The sequence below is a fragment of the Pungitius pungitius genome, chromosome 21, assembly GCF_949316345.1.
Source record: "Pungitius pungitius chromosome 21, fPunPun2.1, whole genome shotgun sequence".
Classification (NCBI taxonomy): Eukaryota; Metazoa; Chordata; class Actinopteri; order Perciformes; family Gasterosteidae; genus Pungitius; species Pungitius pungitius.
Window position 1 is genome coordinate 6,741,535 of NC_084920.1, and position 19,186 is coordinate 6,760,720.

The window sequence follows — 19,186 nt, forward strand, 5'->3', positions numbered from 1 at the left end:
TTTGAATTGCATATTATTTGTAAAAATGTGACTATTGAATGTTGAATGCATTATTTATTAACATTTTATACAGGAAGTTGATTGTTTTTAAAACTACCACTACAATGTTTTGTTCTTAATTATAGACAGATAAATGACAGTGAAAATATAAGCAAAATTGATGATTTAAAAGAACAACATGCTCGCTCAGCCTTAGCTGTGGCATTCTTGCATTGTTATATTTTGATTTCAACTTTCTCCTGAGCACCATGACAGATAAAATCCCAGTAAAGAAAAAAAATCTAACCCGTTTGTGCATAAAATGAAAGTGCTTCCCTCTAGTGGTGAGAGGGCACACATTGCAGTACGATTAATTGAAATACACTAAAGGTTTATGAGTTACAGCCAACTAAAACTAATGCAGTCTACTACAACTGCTACAATACATCTTCTTTTCATGAAACTTTTTTTCTGTTTTTGTTTAAAAATATTTTTAGAAAGATGTAATATGATATTATTGAGGTTGACATCTGTTAAACTATATTTTTACCCCGACATGTTTCTATTTTTTGGTCCACCCAATTCAATTCAGCAATTAATTTATATAGGAATCCTATAAAAAAAATGTACAGTAGGAAAATACCTTATTCCCCTGGTGCTGTTTCCAACAAGAAGGCAAATGTCCTATGCAAATACCACCATAGATTACATAACGTGACAAGAACGGGTGTGAAATCCTCTCGGGCAAACCGTTCTACTTCGGAATTATTGCATCAAGGCTTTGGCAGGAAGTGGAACCTTGTGGGGTTTCCCTCCGTTTGGGGGCCCAGCCTTTCCGCTGTGTCGCAGATAGGGTTCTTATCTGCGGAAAATTGGAGCTACATGGGAGAACGAGACAACAATGCCATCCTGATAATCTGAGGGTGGTTCCTGCTGTTACACCAAAGAATGTCGTTGGTGTAGCCAATGGCAGAAAGCCTCTTTCAAGTGATTAAATGACACAGTTTATACACACACACACACACACACACACACACACACACACACACACACACACACACACACACACACACACACACACACACACACACACACACACATACACACACAGGGAGTGCTCAGACTCCCTGTGAACTCATATATATATATACATTTAGAGGTAAAAAAGCAGGTGTGTCCTTAACAGACATTATTTTGATCATAGTTCCCGCAAAATGAGTTGACCACAATGTGTCAACTCATTTTGCTTTTGGCAGCAGATCCTGACACCGGGGTGTAAGGCGTCGACTTGTTGTCCATCCCTAGGGACGCCGCCTGTTCTGAGACAGAGGGGATAACCGGTAGGTGACCTGTCGCGAGATCCGAGGCATCGCTCAGGTGATCGCGGTCGATGATGTTGGTGGTCTCGGAGTCCAGCTCCCGAACTTTTTCTTTGTAAAACCTCTGTGAGAGGCGTTTCGTCTGCGGAAGCTCGTAACACGTCTCCAGCACCACCAGCACACACACCAAGCCCAGCAGCAAGTAGCCTGCGAGAGAAAAACACACACAGAGACACAATGGAAGAATGACGAATCAAAGACCAGTGACTTATGACTTCAAATTGAGGTTTAGTAATTACATAAAGGGTGTAGTGGCTTTCAGTCATTGCATTGTTTAACCTCCCTCTCAGAAAAGCTCTAAGTGCCTCTAAGTGTGATAAACCTGCTATGAACATTATCAATGTGTATGGAATACTCTGTGTTTTGTGAAATAAATATTTTAATCTCAGTTAAAGGATCACATGTTCCTCAGCAGCGGGGGTTCAAAGAGTGGAACGACATCCCCATCAGTGTCAGCTGTACTTAGCGTATAGTGCTAATTATCAAATGATAGAATGCTAATATGCTAAATTAATACGTGGCAAACAATAACAGATGATCCCCAACTCGATAGCACTGTCATTATGAGAAGTTCAACACTTACTACTAACTAATGTTATTTTTAACATACTTAAATAGTATATACATATATTTTATTCATATTCTATTCAAAATTTTTATATTTCATCTGTAAATGATATCAAGCAGAATTCCTTGTACGTGCAAACATACTCAGCAATAAACCGTTTGTGATATGCTGATATCCTGGTAGCATGCAGATGTCAGCCTTTAGCTCAAAGCACAGACTCACCGAGGAGCGAGCATGGCTGCAGACTCCTTCTTTTTCTTCTTTCAGGCTCTAAAATCATTCAGTTGAAACATTTCAAGAAAAACTAATCCGTCTCCGCTTGAACGGCCCACCATTTTAAGACTTCTACTGATGGAATTGGTCACCATCCAACATTTAAATGGGAACCACTTCTCTGCAGGGTGTGGAAATGAAATGATACTTGAGCACTTGTATCTTACAACCTTTTCTCACCTGTAATCGCCAGCCTGTAGAGCTGTGGGTGTCGGTTCTCCTCTTCACCCTGGGTCTCTCCAGGGACATAATCCCCAAGGCCAATGGTTGTCAGAGAGATGAAACAGAAATAAAGAGACTCCAGAAAATCCCACTCCTTCTCCAGGTTGTCTAAGATCCACGCGGGGATGATGAGGACTAGCAGGGTCGTGATGATGGTTAGGCAGGTAGCGTGTATGGCAGCCAGCTTCGGTTTAGACATGGCCCATCGATGGTGGAGAAAGGACAATGGGCGTTGGGTCACCGCCACCATGATCCTCTGCACCATAATCGTGAGGAAGAAAAGGGTAACTGGGATGCCAAAAAGGGAGTAGAAGATGCAGAAGGCCTTTCCTTCGTCTGAGAGGGGAACAGAGTGGCCATAACCTGGAAACACAACAAAATATGCCTTAATTATGGGGGTTGGATTACAGGTGGGATTCTTCTCCACGACATTGTGAACTCTGAACATATAACAATAATTACATAGAAAAAGCAAGGCAATTATACTAATTGTGAAAGACAACATCCAACTACAGATACATCTTAAATCTAAATGCCATAAAAACAATGGCCATAGTTCAGTGGGTTTTAATTTGCTCCCTTCATCAGAACTTCATCTAAATATTATAGAGCTTGCAGTTTGACAATAAGCATCAAAACCCAAATTATTTTCTATATACATTTTGACCTTCACTATGATGTTCATAGTGCAATGATCTAATCACTATATATAAAAGGTTGCTCATAACTTTATAAAGAAGGAATGTTCTGGCAACTTGTCTTGTTGTTATTTCATCCGCTAACATGTGTAGATTTAATAGTACACAAAGTAGTGTGAGACACACGCACTTATGGGTTACCATCATGTATAACTGCAGTGTTACTAAATTGATAAGGATTCAAAGTGGTTGGTATAAAGTTTATACCAATAGTATATAGTATAAAGTTTATACCAACCACTTTGAATCCTCATCAATTTAGAAAGTTTATACTATAAACATTTCTTTTGGTAATGTATAAAGTCTGTATAAAGTCCATTTTAAAATGTATTTTGCCTGTTACTTTTGGCTCTTTAGGCCTCACTATGCACGATGTGAACTATGTTCAGAGTTTAATATTGTTTTCACCTTGAAGGGGATATTTTTAGTGGACAACAACTAACTTGATATCAGTATAACTCGTATGAGATAGGCTACCCTGCTTTGGATAATATCTATAATCTATTTTCATGATCCATTACAAAAGCCTTTATCCAGCCTTGACTTATCAGAAAGTATCACCAAATAACGAATAAGGAACGACCACAGCTTGGTGCGCTCACACTTTAACAGTTCGACAACCTTTGTCCCCTCACCTGTCGTGGTCAGCACGGTGCTGGTGAAGAAAAGGGAGGACACGAAGTCCCAGTTCCGCTGGGTGCTGTTGCCCAGCACGCTCACTCCGTAGTTGCTGGCCTGTAGCGCGCGGGCCAGAAGCTCCTCCAGGCGCGCGTCGGACACGCAGGTGTTGTTGCTCAGGAAGTCCTGCCGGGCCGCCTTCAGCTCGTCGCGGAGATCCTGCTCGTAGGGCTGCTCGATGGCGGAGAAGATCCCGGCGCCGACCAGGAGGTAAACAACGTAACCGGCAACCAGCAGCGCAAAATTCAGCGCGGACTGGTGTCGCTCCACGAGCAGGGCGCACCAGCCGTCGTTACAGCTGCGGACCATCACTCCACTTGCCCCCCACCCTCGCCCCGAAAGTGACACTTGGTTTATCAACAAAGAGCCCCTCAATAAGCGGACAGTATTACTGTTTTGATGACTTCTAATTATCTGCACCGGGTGGATACCTCTTCCTCGTTCTTCAACTCATTGAAATGGGTTGTGACGTTGGCCATTCGCCACTTCACGTGCGTGTGTGTGTGTGTGTGTGTGCGCGCGCGCGTGTGTGTGTGTGCACCTTCCTGCTCTCCCTCCCTAACCTGTTAAACAGGTTAGTGTTTTGAGTCGTGACAAAGAAATTTAATCTGAGGCTCAACTCTATGTCAACTTTTTTCCTCATGTGACCGGATGAGGGTTTTCCCCTCCCTCTTTCCTGCACACGGGGGTGTGGACCAGCACACCTGGGGCTAATTCCAATTGATTGGGAGAGGCGGGGATATTACTTAAGCCTCTGGTGTGTGGACTCGTACTGTTGTCTTCTCCTGCTGGGTGTCTGTGGAGACGTGTCCGGGAGGCGCGCTTTATGTTTTGGCCGCTGCCCTAGGTCCAGGGTTCGAAATGAGGAGGGTCTGGGGGGGGTCCCGGACCCCCCATAAGCCATTGGGGACCATTGGGCATTTATATTTAGATTTTGGGGGGTCCCCGAAAAATATTTTTAACATTAAAAATGATTGTGTAATTATAGGTCTTTAGTGACGTTTTATATTTATAACCAAAAATTACTTTATTTCCTAGCGCGATTGGGCAGCAACCAGGGCAGCTAGCGTCACAGATTGTTGTCGTGGTCCTCCGGTGTAAACAGTACAGTCTGTGGCACAGACACGTAGGTCATTGAACGCGGCAAAAACGAAGCCTAAAGAACCCTAATGAAAATCCCGTAAGTGCTTTGATTATGTTTATATCTCCATAATAATTGCTTATTATAGTAAAATATTTGGAGTTGGTGTTCCTATATCAATAGTTGCATTAACTTAGATGATTAGAAGAGTGCGTTTGTCAACGTTTCTTGCTGTACGTGTATGAAGCCAAACAAACTGCCAGCTAACAGCAGACAGTTAGCAGTTAGCTAGACTAGTTATTCATAGCTAGCAAACCAACATAATTGTCCAGTCAGTGATTACGAAAGATAGCGAGGACTTAATTCAAGTCTGTGAGTTTTGAATGGAAAAATGTCATCCACGTGAATCGTGTAGATCCGAAGAGGTTTTTTTTGGGGGGGTCCGAGACCCGGTGCTAATACGGTACAGGTGTCTTAACGGCCGTTATCTACCAGACCGAATAGCAACTCTGATTTCGGTGCCTTATTTAGATGCCACTTAAATGCCTCCCGCTTCTCCCTGATGCTCCGAAAACGGACGTTAGAGAGAAGTGAAACAGCGCCGCACGGGACGTTAGCAAACACTACACTGGACAGCAGGTAACGTTAGCCTACCGTTAGCTAGCAGCTGAAGTGTATATATATATTTTAAATATGTCAATGGAGCAACCACGGTTAAAATACTGACAGCTAAACGGTGTAAAGTGTGTCTGTGTTTCACTGAACAGTCTGTAGCTGCCGTTGTCTGAAAAACAAACAGATGTTGCGTTCACTTGAAATTCGCCTCGCCAGCCTTGTGCTGCATTCGAAGTTGTTGTAAAATACCCCGTTTTTGTCGTTTAACAGTAATTTACTGGTGAAATACGTTTTTGTTATAAGTTATTGTAATTACATTATTAATAATTCATTTAATGTTGAGCTCACTATCGTTTCCTTTTTTTACTAACTAAAAAAAAAGAAGCAGGGGTGCCCTGTAGGTCTTCTCTCCAACCCCAGTTAACACTAACCTGATGAAGTTGTTAACAAATAAATAAAATATGTGCCTGGTCACTTAACATGTTGATTTTGAATAATGTGGTTACTATTGGATTATTGTCATATTAATGGCTTTCGGTCATGTTAGAATATCGTGTAGCAAGGTAGTCTTCAGTATTTTTTATAGTTACATTTTAGGGGACCCCCCAAGAGTCCTAAGTCATTTCGAACCCTGCCTAGGTCAACATTCTGCTGTGGTGTGGTAAGTTAAACCCTAACCCTAAAAACCTTTCTGAAAAACTGGTACAAATGTGGCTTTCTTTATAGAGTGAACTGTTGTGGGTCTTTTCCTTTTTTTTGTTTGAATTTGTTTGCATCTCCTTTATTATGCATGCTGGTTTATTGATTTGAATTGTTTTCTTTATATTTCTCAACTCCTTATCAAAGAACATTTTGCCATTTTAAAAAGAATATTAAACAAAATAAAACTATTTTATAATTGTCTTATGGTCTCTGACCTCTGATTTGGTGAACGGCTCTGCATGCCTTAATAAGAATGGTCTTGGGCCTATCCCAAGTGGCGTTGTTGATGATTATTTTCCTGTTTCATAGGCCGCTCGTATTGCCACACTCAGGAAAAGAATCTTACTGTGATTGTGTATTCATAATTATGTATACTGTTTTAACAATGGCTACTTCTGTAATTTTACATAAGCATGAATTTAATCACAATGCCATATTTCTTCCTTGTTTGCTTACTAAATAACCTAAATTAACAGTTCAGTGCCTTCTTTTGCTCATGATTTATAGGTACTACTTTAACCTTTAGGGGGTGCTGGAGACCACATTTCCTAACTCCTATCTTAAATGAAATGCAGCTACAAGAAAGACGATTGAAAAAAGTTTTATTGATAAGTTACTACCATACATTTGAACAGTGCTTCTCTTCTTACGCCATCGTGTACAGTACCTGGCAAAAGTTTGGACAAACCTTCTTATTCAATTAAAAGAGAAGGTGTGTCCAAACCTTTGACTGAAACTGTATATATATATATATATATATATATATATATATATATATATATATAGCCATCACGTTTATATCCGGCCATGAATAATTATGTACAACCATTAGCAAATAGAAGGTAAAGAGAAGTTCTAATCATCGAAGATGCTGTGTGAGTTTTACAGCAAATGAGACAGCCTTAAATAACTACCGTCCAATAAAAAGCTGGATAGATGACTAACTGGTAATCTTAGCCTTTATGGAGCCGAGGCTATTAATGGTGACCTGGTTTCTCTTTCTCTCAGTTGTATTATTTCTTAAATGAAAGTGGATCTGATGGGTTGTTGAAGCGTTTCCTGAATATCCCACAAAAATAGTTCAGTTATCTGAGGAAATAAAGGAAAAGAGATCAAAGATAGACACACATTGTTTTCAAAAGCTGAAGGACAGAAGAAAACAGCAGCACTTTAGCACTTCAGGTGGCAACATTTGACTTTTTCATCCCACTTTTCAAGTGTCTGTATTTTTGACATAATGTATTTGTTATATAGTTCAAAAAGTTTAATAACATTAATATTGTAGAGATATTAGTCTTTAAAAGAGGGAAACTAACATAATAGGGGGAGACAGCAGGTTTTCTGGATTTTGTTTATCATGTCAGTTATAGCTTCGTATTTTCAACATAATGATAAATGTAATACCTTTAAGCCTTGAGACCTTTGACTATTTATATCCTTTTGAGTTATGAGTTTTGATGCGATTTCACATTGAAAAATTTAGCAACCGTTTGTGGCCCAAAGAGGAATCCACGCAGTACTTCACAAAACAAGCAAATATTATAGAAAATTAAAACAATTTTTTGACATCAATTTGTCTATAAAATGTTACTGCTAATATGTATTTTATTTAAGGGGGATAATGCATCATTTCCATTGTAATGGGGTATTTTTACACTAATAATTAACATTCAACGCAGATGTTCCGACTGGATTTCTTACCTCTGCACTCAAATCTGAGGTCTGAGAAGAGCACGTGTTCCTGAGAGAAGACAAACAGTCCCAGTCGGCCTCCAGCTAGCGTGTGGTCGTACACCGCCCCGGAGTCAGATAAAATCCCTCTGCCCTCGTACACCACCACCCTGCAACACAACAAAGACAGCATCACCATGCGCATACCTTTTCTCTCTATATTGTACTTTTATTCTGGGTCCGTATTTTACAATTTAATGCTCAACAAAACTGAGGACATGACGTCCAAATGGAGTTATATCTGAAGCACAAGTAACGATTCAATGCATTGATGCAGGTTTGCAGGAGCATGTCAAAGAATAATCTTACAATCGCACAGTCCTTCTACAATCAGTCAGTACCCAGAATGCAACAAAAATTGACATATTTCAGAATATTCCTATTCTTCATTTGAACAACTGTTGGCCCGTCAGTTTTGTTCTCTTTCCTTTTATCTTTGTCAGCTTAAAAACCTCCCTGAAGCACTGGTGTGGGTGTTCTCTTCATCTGCTCATAAAAAACACATTTATTTTTTGAATTATCATAAAATCCAGCTGTAGTTTATGACAGTCTGAATGAAAGTATGAATTCAGGTTCCCAGGAGGAGATGCTACCAAGACAGTTATGCCTTAACTCAAAAGATCTACAAATGTATATATCTTAAATGTCCTGTTTGTGCAATTTCTTCTTGACAAAAAATGTGAAAAAAAGTAAATTCTGCAGAACTGCTGCCTACTCTCATTTAGGATTTCTTCTTGAATATATCTAACCACTGTTAGAAATTAACCCCTTGAATGATAAAGACTTTGTACCTGATGAACCCAGTCTTGGGTCTGTGGATGAGGTGCATGCGGTAAGCGGTGTAGTCCTTCCAGCCAATTTCATTGGGATCGTGCCACAAAGTTCTGACCTGAAAACCGCGACACACACACACACAGATATCAGGGTGGGGAAAGGAAGTTTGCTTGATTTACTGAGCCGGCGTTCAAGGTCGGTGCAGACACGGTTTATCTGTTCAAACAAGACATTGAGTGCGATTTATAGAGCCAATAAGTGGCTGATTCATGCCTGGTGTTTGGTGTTTCCCGTGTGCCACAGGGCATTGCGAAGATACTCCCCCGGTCCTGTGGTGGAGTTGACCAGTTTAATCGAGACACCAGCAGTGCCAAAAGCTTTAAAGGGCTTTTTCTCCCAGTAGGCCTGAGACACCTGCCCCCGTGAAAAGAGAAAAAGAATATGTAGGATATCAGTGTGTGCAGGTTGGATTTTACGTTTGTAGACAGCTTGGGAATGTCACTGCACACATAAAAAAACTCCATAGAATTTTCATTTCACACTTTTCTGCTATATAAATGGTTTTATTGCATATGAGTATAAGATACTCAAAGATATTTAAAAATGTGGACTCAATTAAATGAAAATTTACTTTAAATTCCAACCACTAGTTGTGAGGCCAACATCAGAGTTTTTTAATTGTATTTATAGATATTGTCACATTGTTCTATTTCTGAAAAATAAGCATACAAAATGCTAAATACTAAAATAAATAACAAAAAAACAACATATATAAATATAAATTCCTGCATCAATGATCTAACTATTAACTTATGTATGTCAATTTGTTTTGTTGATGCCTGTTTTGCTAACTCTGAACTATTTGCCAGGTTATTGTTGTGATTGGCTTTCCCACTGATCTGAATACAGATCAGCAGTGAAAAGTAATTTGTGTTTTACTGAGAACAATAACAATAACAGTGGGCAACAGACCAAGTTCATACTTGGTAATGTTTCCTTTCATGAACCTTTAACTCATCATCAATGTAAAAGTCTGCATTCAAACCTCACCTGTTTCCACATGACGACATAGAAGCGTCGACTGGACTGGTAGGCGAACACAATGCCTGCGTAGTCGTCATCTCGGTTGGTATTCACATAAAATGTCACACTGAAGTCCAGTGAACTGAACTTGTCATACCCTGATGAAACAGAAGGATATTTGTATCAATATATATAATACTTCTTTAGGGGTTAAGTGTCCTCTTAGTCAGTTAATCTCACCTAAGGCGATGCCAGGGTCAGAGTTGGCTGTTTGCACCAACTCTGTGCCTTGGCTGCGGATCACCCAGAGAGGGTCCGACTGCGCGGTGCCTTTAGGGTCCAACAAAACAACCTGAAACTTCCTGAAGTCTGTAGACCCGATATCCTGGTTCAGTGGACATGGATCCAGTGAATCTGGAATACTGTCATTGTCAAAGTCATCAAAGCACGCATCTCCACTCCCATCACCTGCAAGAGAGATGTACTTCAGTGGATTCATTTTGTCAAAATAGGAGAAACAAAGGACTGGAAGGATTAATGTGCTAATGTGACAATCTTCTGTATGACGGTGGATAGATTAAATAATCTATCCACATTAATCACACGCCTGAGAGCCCTAACCTGTTTCTGTTTATGTCCAACATTAACATGACCTAGATTGCTGGATTCATACTGGACTTATTTTACTGCATGGCTGCAAAATCCATTAATGGAAAATCATTCAAAATATCTTTCCAATGTGATAGCAAATGTATTAGCATTTGTTCACATCCTCATCATGATCACATCAGAAATGATCAGTTCTACTGAGACATTTTCATGAAACTGTTGTAGGTGCTTTAGTTTTTTTTATGTCCCGCCTAAAATTCAGAAGAAAAAGTATAAGCTGTCACCATCAGAGTCCAGCTGGTCCTTGTTAGGCACCAGCCTGCAGTTGTCCCGGTCGTCTGGGATACCATCGTTATCGTCGTCATGGTCACAGGCGTCTCCCAACCCGTCCTTGTCGTGGTCGGCCTGGTTGCTATTGGCGATGTAGGGACAACTGTCCAGTGAATTCTGGTGCCCGTCCTCATCGATGTCCTCGTTGTCGTCACACATGTCTCCCACCAAGTCGCTGTCAGAGTCGAGCTGCAGACACATACAATGTGTGTTTAAACAGTGATATAAATTACAGGATTACCTACACCCACACAACAACTCTCAGAAAGGAAATCTTGGAGATTTGTTCAATGTATTTAAAAAGAAAATGTATCCTCCTGATTTATTGCAAGTTCCACTAATAAATTATTATGATAGAGTTGTTGGATCCTTGAGGTAAGCTACGCAACCCATTCCAGATGTTCTGTGAGGCATCGCTGCACCATCAATATATAAATATATTTTTTTATCCGCAGATGTGTGTGTGTGTGTGTGTGTGTTTTAGGAACCTGTAGTGGGTTGTGCAGAAGGGGACAGTTGTCACACTGGTCTCCTACACCATCCAAGTCTGTGTCCCTCTGGTCGGTGTTGTAGAATGAGGGACAGTTATCCCGTTCATTCGGAACCTCTGGTGAAAGACACACGCACACACACACACATGCACACGCGCACACACAGAAACACAGAAATCTCTAACGGATGGATAATAAAAGATATTTTGCTGATGGATTACCATGGAAAGAGGAAATAAAATCAATTGATTAATGAATGAAGATGAATTAAATAAAGAGTGAAATACTACTGGCCATAAACTGAGGCAGCAAAAAAATAACACTCCTATTCCTATTGTGGAGTGGGTGGGAGGGGTCTTTTATTCACTGTGGGCTTGGTAATTGCACTGGTTAAACCTCTGTATGTGTGTCATCTTATTGTATCTAAACCTCTGGAGTCATTCCATTTTTTTTTTTACATTGTGTAAAAGAAATTGAATTGAATTGGTTGCGCCGCACCTCTCTTATAGTATGCTAAGTTTACTGTATGTTCCGGGCCTCCAGCTTCTCCTACCATCTCCATCCATGTCGATGCTGCAGGCGTCTCCCTCGCCGTTGTCATCCGTGTCTGCCTGCGACGGGTTGCTTTCAAACGGACAGTTATCACAGGCGTCCCCGACCCTGTCTCTGTCGGAGTCAAACTGCAGAGGGTTGTACACCAGCGGGCAGTTGTCCTGAGCCAAACACACACATTATATCATACATACATGCACACACCCACAAACACAGATGATGTTAATATTTGGTGGTTATGCCACGTCCAAGCACAGTCTCACTCTCTCATCTATGACGTCGTCATTATCGTCATCGGGGTCACAGGCGTCCCCTCGTCCGTCCATGTCCAGGTCCTCCTGTCCAGAGTTTGGTAGCGTGGGGCAGTTATCCTGCAGCCAGTCACAACTCAGCTTAGTGAAATCCCATCCAATTAGAAAACAACCAGCCAATCAACGTAATTCTGTTATTATTCAACCTTTTGACAGTGATAGCTTGCATTCTGCTTGCAGGTTAATCTGCTGTTGGGCCAGCCATCCAGATCAGAGTCTTCACCACACAGGAAGCCGTCGCCAGCGAACCCGACAGCGCACACGCACCTGAACAGAACCTCTGACGCCAGACCCAGGTATACACACTGAGCATACTTGTGGCAGGTGTGTGTGTTGTCTTTGCAAGGATTGTATGGCTCACACACCTACCACAAAAACAAGCATTGGAGAATGCAATGAGAAGAAAAGTACATACAAAAATACAAAACTATAAGTATATTTTAAGAGTGGAACACGTGCCTGCCTAGTTTCCTGGGCCTCTTTCAATCCGAGACCATACGGCTCGGTGCCTTTGTAGCGAGGAGGACAGGGGAGACAGTAGAAGCCAGGGTCTGTGTTTACACACTGTGTGACACACACACTCTCCACTTCACACTGCAGAGATAGAGGGATTAACCATGCTCAGCATGTCAAACACGAACAGTAAATACACAGGTGTGACACCTGATGTGTACACGATCAGAGTGAACAAGATGTACTACTTATGAGATGGACTATGTCTGCTTAAGAGATCCAGTGACTACAGGTACAGGCTAGAGTTTGAACTCCGAGTCCTTACAATCTGCATCATGTGCAAATGGGATTGAGCAAAAACAAAGAAACTTTCAAAAAATCTAAGAAAAAGAATTCTATCACTGATTTGTGGGATTTTCTGATCATCACTAGTGACTTCAAAAATCTATTTAGTTTGCTAGCATAATGGAGAGGAAAAAATATTTTTTTAAACATTGTTTTTTTCCCTGAAAAGAATGCCCAGTGTGAAGAATAATGATAAAACTATGTTTTATTGCCATTAGAGTTTTAGATAGTTAGAATATAATCAGGATAATTACAAGACATTTTGATATTGCCCCTTGCCAAGTTACAATCTTAAGGCCAAGGATGCTAAGACCTTACCTCATTCTCATCTTCACAGTGAGTGCCGTTTCCACTTAATCCCAATGGGCAACCTCCACACTCCCATGATCCATCGCTGAGTGATGTGCACTCCACTCCAGGAAAACATGGATTTGAGATCAAACATGTGTCTGGAAACCCACCAACGTCAATATAAGTCTTTGCAGTGTGGGAGTCACAACTCAAACAGGCCAAGATCAGATGTCATATTTTAATCATTTGTCTGTTTCATACTAAGCCTCGATAAGGGAAGAAAGGCTATTTTATTTTTTTAATCCATTGTTGTTTGAAAATAGGAATCATCCAATAAAAAAAGGATATTGTTGTTATTTATGTGAGGCTGATCTTATTGGATAATATCTGTTCACACAGATAGTTGTAGCAATAGCCAGAGGATTGTGGACGGGGTTCTGCTTACCTATGGGACATGGTTGTTTGTTACATGCATCATAGTCCACAGCATCTCCAGCACAAGGCTTTCCACCGTGCTGAGGGACAGGGTTCAAACACTCCCGCTGTCGACTCTTAAGACCTCCGCCACACGACTCTGAGCACTGTGACCACTCGGTCCAGCTCGTCCAGCCTCCAGCGACTAAGCACAAACACATTGCTTACCTTCAAGCTGGCTTTACTACAGTGCAGCGGATATGTGCATGCGTAACCTCACCGGGGCAGAGTGTGTTGTTGCATATCTGAGTCTCCCTGGCGCCGCCCACGCACACTCGGCCCCCCTTCTGTGGTGGAGGGTTGCTACAGAGACGAAGCCGTGTGATGCTGCCATCACCACATGTGGTTGTACACGCAGACCAAGGAGACCAAAGGCCCCAGTTCCCGTCAGATTGCGCTAGATATAAAACAAGCACTCAAAGATTGTGAAAGGTTCCTGGAAAAGTATCTGACCAGAATTCAACACAGACGACCGCCACAGCACCACGCTGTGTATACAATAATGTGTTTCCAATTATGATTCCAATCTCTAAAATCCATTTATCTCACCATACATAGTTTTGTGCTATTTTGTGGAATATTCAATTTGTTCTTTCGGACTAGCCAATCGATCACAAAAAAATTTAAAATCACACTGAAGACGTGAAACAGATGACGCATGCAGAGTGATGTCTCTTACCCTTGCGGTCACACTTCAGCGGCATGCAGCTGCGGGTTTGGACCGAGGGGCCAGCACAGGGCGGCTTGATGCCGTTGCAGGATCGGCCCCTCTGCTGACCGCCGCGTCCACAGGTGACTGAACAGTAGGTCCACTCAGACCACGGGGACCACCCGTTTTCATTATCTGTAAAACCATGCACACACGATTGGTATACTTTTGTCAAAGGTGGTATCTTTAGACAGGTTTTCAGCTCCAAGTCATGGTTGCCAACAACCAACACTCACCAAGACAGAGAGGACAGCACTCTCCATCGATGAAGGACGGATAGATGCAGGCTACAGGAGGACAAGCCACCTGCTGACAGACCACCTTTCCGTCCTACTCAATGTGAGAAAGACACACACACACACACATATGGTATGTTCAACATTTTGAGCCAAATGTTTCGCTAAATGCCAGTGCCTGCAGATTAGTGATGAATAGTATGCTGTCATTGCTCATAGTTTGGCAACTCTCTTATCCATTATTGACACAATTAATTATGTTCTATGAAGAGAAACAGACATGAAACCGAGAGGAGAATAAAGTAAGCATAAAATACTTTGACTTACAAAGGCAGCACTGTATATAAACGGAACCACATTGGAAGTGAGACTTACGGTAAGTATCTCTCCATACGGTTAGTAAATTTATAAGTAATTGCGGAAAATATGATCATTCGCTTTCCTGCCAAGAGTTAGATCTGATACTGCTCTGGAGGGTGGGATCAATCTTCTTAAACAATATTAGAGAGCTTGACATTCATTTAACAGAATAAGTCAAACCTTGAGACTTAAAATTACATTTTGTAATATACAACCAGAGAGTATATTTTTAAATATGTAGACTTGAGCTTGATTCAGACTAAATACACAAAGAAGACTGGAGACTTCATCCAACCCATTAAAAGCAAGACTTGGTCTCTCTCAGGAACAATCATTTTACACCAGTTTACACCACAAATATGTGTGTGTAACTGCTGTTCAACACTGACCTGGCAAGCACACGAGGTGCAGCTGTCAACCTCCCAGTCCTCCCCCTGCTCGTACACCCGTCCATCCTGCATGCACCAGACCTCTCCGTCTCTGTCAAGATCAGTGACATCCCAGCTGCTACCAAGGCCGCTGGCATTGCCTCTTCTTCCGTTACCACTATTGCTGCCATTGCCGTTGCCGTTTCCGTTCCCGCTGCTGCTGCCATCGCCACTATTGCTGCTGTTACCACTATCACTGCCATTGCTGCCATTGCCGCTGCCGTTTCTATTCCTGCTGCTGCTGCTGTCGCCACTATTGTTGCTGTTGCCATTGTCGTTGTCATTGTTGCTGCCGCGGTCGCTGCTGCCATTGCCATTGATGCTGCTCCTGTTGGTACTATTATTGTCCAGCTCAGACAACGATATCCGCATCTCTTCATTTTCTTTTGACTAACAAAAACACAAAATCCTTATCAGAACTGTATTTTAAATGTACTATATTTTGTTTTCACATTGTGAGTCTGTGTGTGATGATGTAGTCCTGGAAACACCTAATGCCAGTTTGTATACCCATGGCCCAATATGGCGTGTTACCATCACAATATGGCATTTGTTTTATCGATATTTGACCGCAGTATTGTATTACTACCCAGATGTCTGTAATATGCACATAAGATTGGCAGCCAAGTTGGCCAGCAGCTGACATTTTATGTCTGATGGTATTCTTTCTGCATGTTTTCTCCCTTCAAAAGTCACCAGGACCTTCACCACAAACCACAGGGCTTTCTGCCATAAAGAAGGGATGTTGCTGTTTGTTCCATTTGCTTTCCCATTAAACTAAACCGCGATAAATACAATTTAAAGCACATTGCACGCACTGGTAGACTTGGAAAATACTTTCTGTCATTGTTAATTAAATCACTAAAAATTAGTCTAACATTTTTATAAGATTTAACTGATCATACAATGTTAAACGTTACACCGTCACCTGGGCACTTTCATCTGTTTCAAATGTTCTTAAAAAATGCCATGCCATATTAAAATAAACATAGCATCATGGAGGTAAATCCACCAAAAAAGGCCAACATGCTGATGACGGATGTGCATGTGTGTGTCTTACTACCCGCTCCAGGTCTTCAAGCAGGTTGCCGGTCACAATACGCAGGCCTTGGATCTCAGTGAGTAAGTCCACCAGATCTTCACACGGATGATGACAGACTTCGGACGATACATTGTCAACTTTAGCGCCACGTTCAACTGTTTGGGGGAGGGGGGAAATGATTGTGCAAAGTGGGTGGAAGGTTTTACACTGAGGTTAAACGTGTAGAAAAAACGGTGAGTTTAGAGTTTGGAAACTTAATGCTGCATGTATTTTTGTGCATTTTATCCGTGTGTGTGTGTGTGTGTGTGTGTGTATGTGTGTGGTACCTCCGCAAACAGCTGCCGCAGACAGAAACATCAAAAAACAGGGGAAACCTTTCGGTGGACTCATTCCTGTTCACACATAAATCACATACGCAATCTCAATGAAATATTATACTGCTACACACTGCACAACACAAGCAGGACTGCACCCAAGGAGATATTGGGAAAAAGACAAAGAGAGAATTAACTATATGCAAACCTGCGTACTCTGGCTGTTCTGTCAACAATTAAAGATCCCGGCTGGTTGGCTCATCCGCGTTGCAGCTCTACAGGGGCTCTGATGGAATGTCTGTCTCCTTGTCTTCTTACCAATTTCCTTCTCTCCTTGTGTCCTTCTCCCCAGACTGAGGCTAATCAGCAGAGCTTTCCTAGTTACCCAAAATAAATAGGTTGGAAAAAGGTTGTTCTGAGGGAAGTCTTGAGTGAAGAACATGCAGACAGCTCGGTTAGTTCTGTACAAAGTTGTAATGTGGTTAGGTATTTGTTTGAGTGTGTGTGTGTGTGTGTGTGTGTGTGTGAGAAAGAGGCAGGAGCCATATATTACCCGTCTGTCTGGCGATGAACTCGGCCGCATATCTCCCAGCGAGAAACCCAGCTGGATGGAACTTGTGTGCATTTGAGTGTGTGGACATAGGTCTACCAGACACATCAATTTCCAGACACATCAATTTACACTCTTCACTCTGTGAGACACACATTAAAACATGCACACGCATATTGACATACACACACACACACACATGAACGTATTGGCTGCACGAGTTTTCCAATATTTTAGGAGCGAGAAAACTGACTTCACCATAAATCCCTGGTGAAAACAAGAGGCTTGCTGTGTGTGTGTGTTTGTTTGTTTTTTCTTCTACCTGCAGAAGCTCATGATGGAACATCTACTCCCTATAGGATTTCCTTTTCTCTTTCTTTTCTCTCTCTCTTTTTTTCCCTCCATCACGTCCCCCCCCCCCCTTCCCTCCGTATCTTTCTATCTCCCTCGCTCTCTCTGTTTGGTCATCTCCCTGCTGAGTCAAAGAGGCATCATCACCCTGAATCATATTTTCCATCTGTGAACTCTGCTTGTGGAATAATGAATCCCACAGATGTGTGCACACATGTAAGCTTGTGTGTGTCCGCATAAACACACATCCAGATATCTAGAAACGTCTCAACGAAGAACAAATATAGGAACAGACATGTTTACTCCTGAAAGTGGTACAGCAACGGAGTCAGTGGAAGCAGGTGCTGCCCTGGCTCAGAGAAGAAAGAGGGGGAAAAAGAGGTAAGAGGATGAAGTAACACTTGGGTGACATTGCTTGGCAAAGTCAAGCCTGACACGCTTGGACTGATGCACATTGACTGAAGGCACATTCTGTTCTGGGATCTTTCAGTCTGTGACTCTGTCAGTCGTCCCCCGTGTTTGTGGAATTTATTTTGTTTAAATAAAGGGCACTCTCGCCAATTGTGAAAGGGGGGGACTAACTAAAAGTTGCATGACTTCTGCAGACCTGCAGAAGGCAGACTGAGAGCACTTTATGCAATCAGAGCTTTTGCTGCAATTTCTCCCATTTCTTTGAAAGTAACCAGACCAGAGAACTTAAAGGGCTTGTGCATTGTGCTTTAAGCCCTCGGCTGTTAGCGGCAACCTTAGAGGCCAAACCATATCCTGCAATTGCCGCACCGCTCTTAAGCATGTGTTGGTCAGAGCATTACATGGGCTTAAAGTAAATGGATTTGCATGGAAGGGTGCACAGTAATGCAAGAATGAAGAAGGTCTGGGACAAAGTGGTTGCAGTGGATATTATGAGTGGGAGTGGCACAGTAAAGTCAGGATTTAGGTAAATAAGCGCACCCTAATCCTACAGACATGACTTTGCTGCATGATTAAGTAAAAAAAAGTCAAAGGTTTACTTTTCCGATATAGATGACAGTTCACCAGACAGAATGTACCGAATAACAGCCACATTTGCAGTAGAATAGGAAATTAATCTAGTTATCAGATCATCCTATTATTGTGCAGATTAGTTTATAGCACACACCCACACAGTGCCTCTGGCCTTTGTATTCCAGAATGATGCCTTCCAGGCTTTCCCCATAGCCAACGCCTTCATGTATCAACGTATCCCTTATTTGACTCACTGGGGGTGTAATCAAACGTGTGAGCTATTCATGACGCCTGAGTGAGTGCGTCATGGCGCAAGTAGACCAACCCGGCCCAGGACCCCCCCCCTCCACCTCTCAGAATGAGCTGGACCCCTGTTGTGGTGTGAATGACGGCGGACGTGACGCAGCGCCTAACGCCTGCAAGTCAGAGCGGGGCTTTGCACGGCTCAATTATAGCGTGACACACTTCCCCCCCCCATGATCGCCTTTCTTCCCTCCTGGACGCCGGATACAGCGGATTATTTAAACCTCTAACCTTAGAAGAGCACTTCTCAGAACAACATTCATACAATTTAAAAGGGGGACAGTGTTTTCTTTACTTTTTTTTCTTTTCTAGGCATTGAGCATTAAGGTG

At 42.0% G+C, this 19,186-nt stretch overlaps 2 protein-coding genes across 3 annotated transcripts; both read right to left on the reverse strand.

Moving 5' to 3' along the window:
* Positions 1 to 41: 41 nt before the first annotated feature.
* Positions 42 to 4,418, reverse strand: LOC119212965 (potassium channel subfamily K member 1-like). The gene is made up of 3 exons (XM_037463859.2): positions 3,755 to 4,418; positions 2,380 to 2,784; positions 42 to 1,505 (listed from the first exon to the last, which is right to left on the reverse strand). The coding sequence occupies exons 1-3, from the start codon at positions 4,104 to 4,106 to the stop codon at positions 1,213 to 1,215; spliced, it is 1,050 nt and encodes a 349-aa protein (XP_037319756.1). The 5' UTR covers positions 4,107 to 4,418; the 3' UTR covers positions 42 to 1,212.
* A 2,371-nt stretch (positions 4,419 to 6,789) lies between these two features.
* Positions 6,790 to 17,314, reverse strand: LOC119212963 (thrombospondin-2-like). 2 transcript variants are annotated; one of them, XM_037463856.2, is made up of 22 exons: positions 17,222 to 17,314; positions 16,877 to 17,045; positions 16,681 to 16,746; positions 16,373 to 16,509; positions 15,274 to 15,702; positions 14,525 to 14,618; positions 14,259 to 14,423; positions 13,800 to 13,976; positions 13,551 to 13,724; positions 13,133 to 13,263; positions 12,476 to 12,610; positions 12,163 to 12,381; positions 11,969 to 12,076; positions 11,707 to 11,866; positions 11,151 to 11,269; positions 10,617 to 10,851; positions 9,964 to 10,191; positions 9,751 to 9,881; positions 8,974 to 9,114; positions 8,718 to 8,815; positions 7,897 to 8,036; positions 6,790 to 7,284 (listed from the first exon to the last, which is right to left on the reverse strand). In XM_037463856.2, exons 3-22 carry the CDS (start codon positions 16,742 to 16,744, stop codon positions 7,277 to 7,279), a joined length of 3,093 nt encoding a protein of 1,030 aa, XP_037319753.1. In that variant the 5' UTR covers positions 16,745 to 16,746; positions 16,877 to 17,045; positions 17,222 to 17,314; the 3' UTR covers positions 6,790 to 7,276. The 2 variants fall into 2 exon arrangements, with proteins under 2 accessions (XP_037319753.1, XP_062416240.1); XM_062560256.1 differs by lacking the exon at positions 17,222 to 17,314 and having other exon boundaries at positions 16,877 to 17,122.
* Positions 17,315 to 19,186: the final 1,872 nt, after the last annotated feature.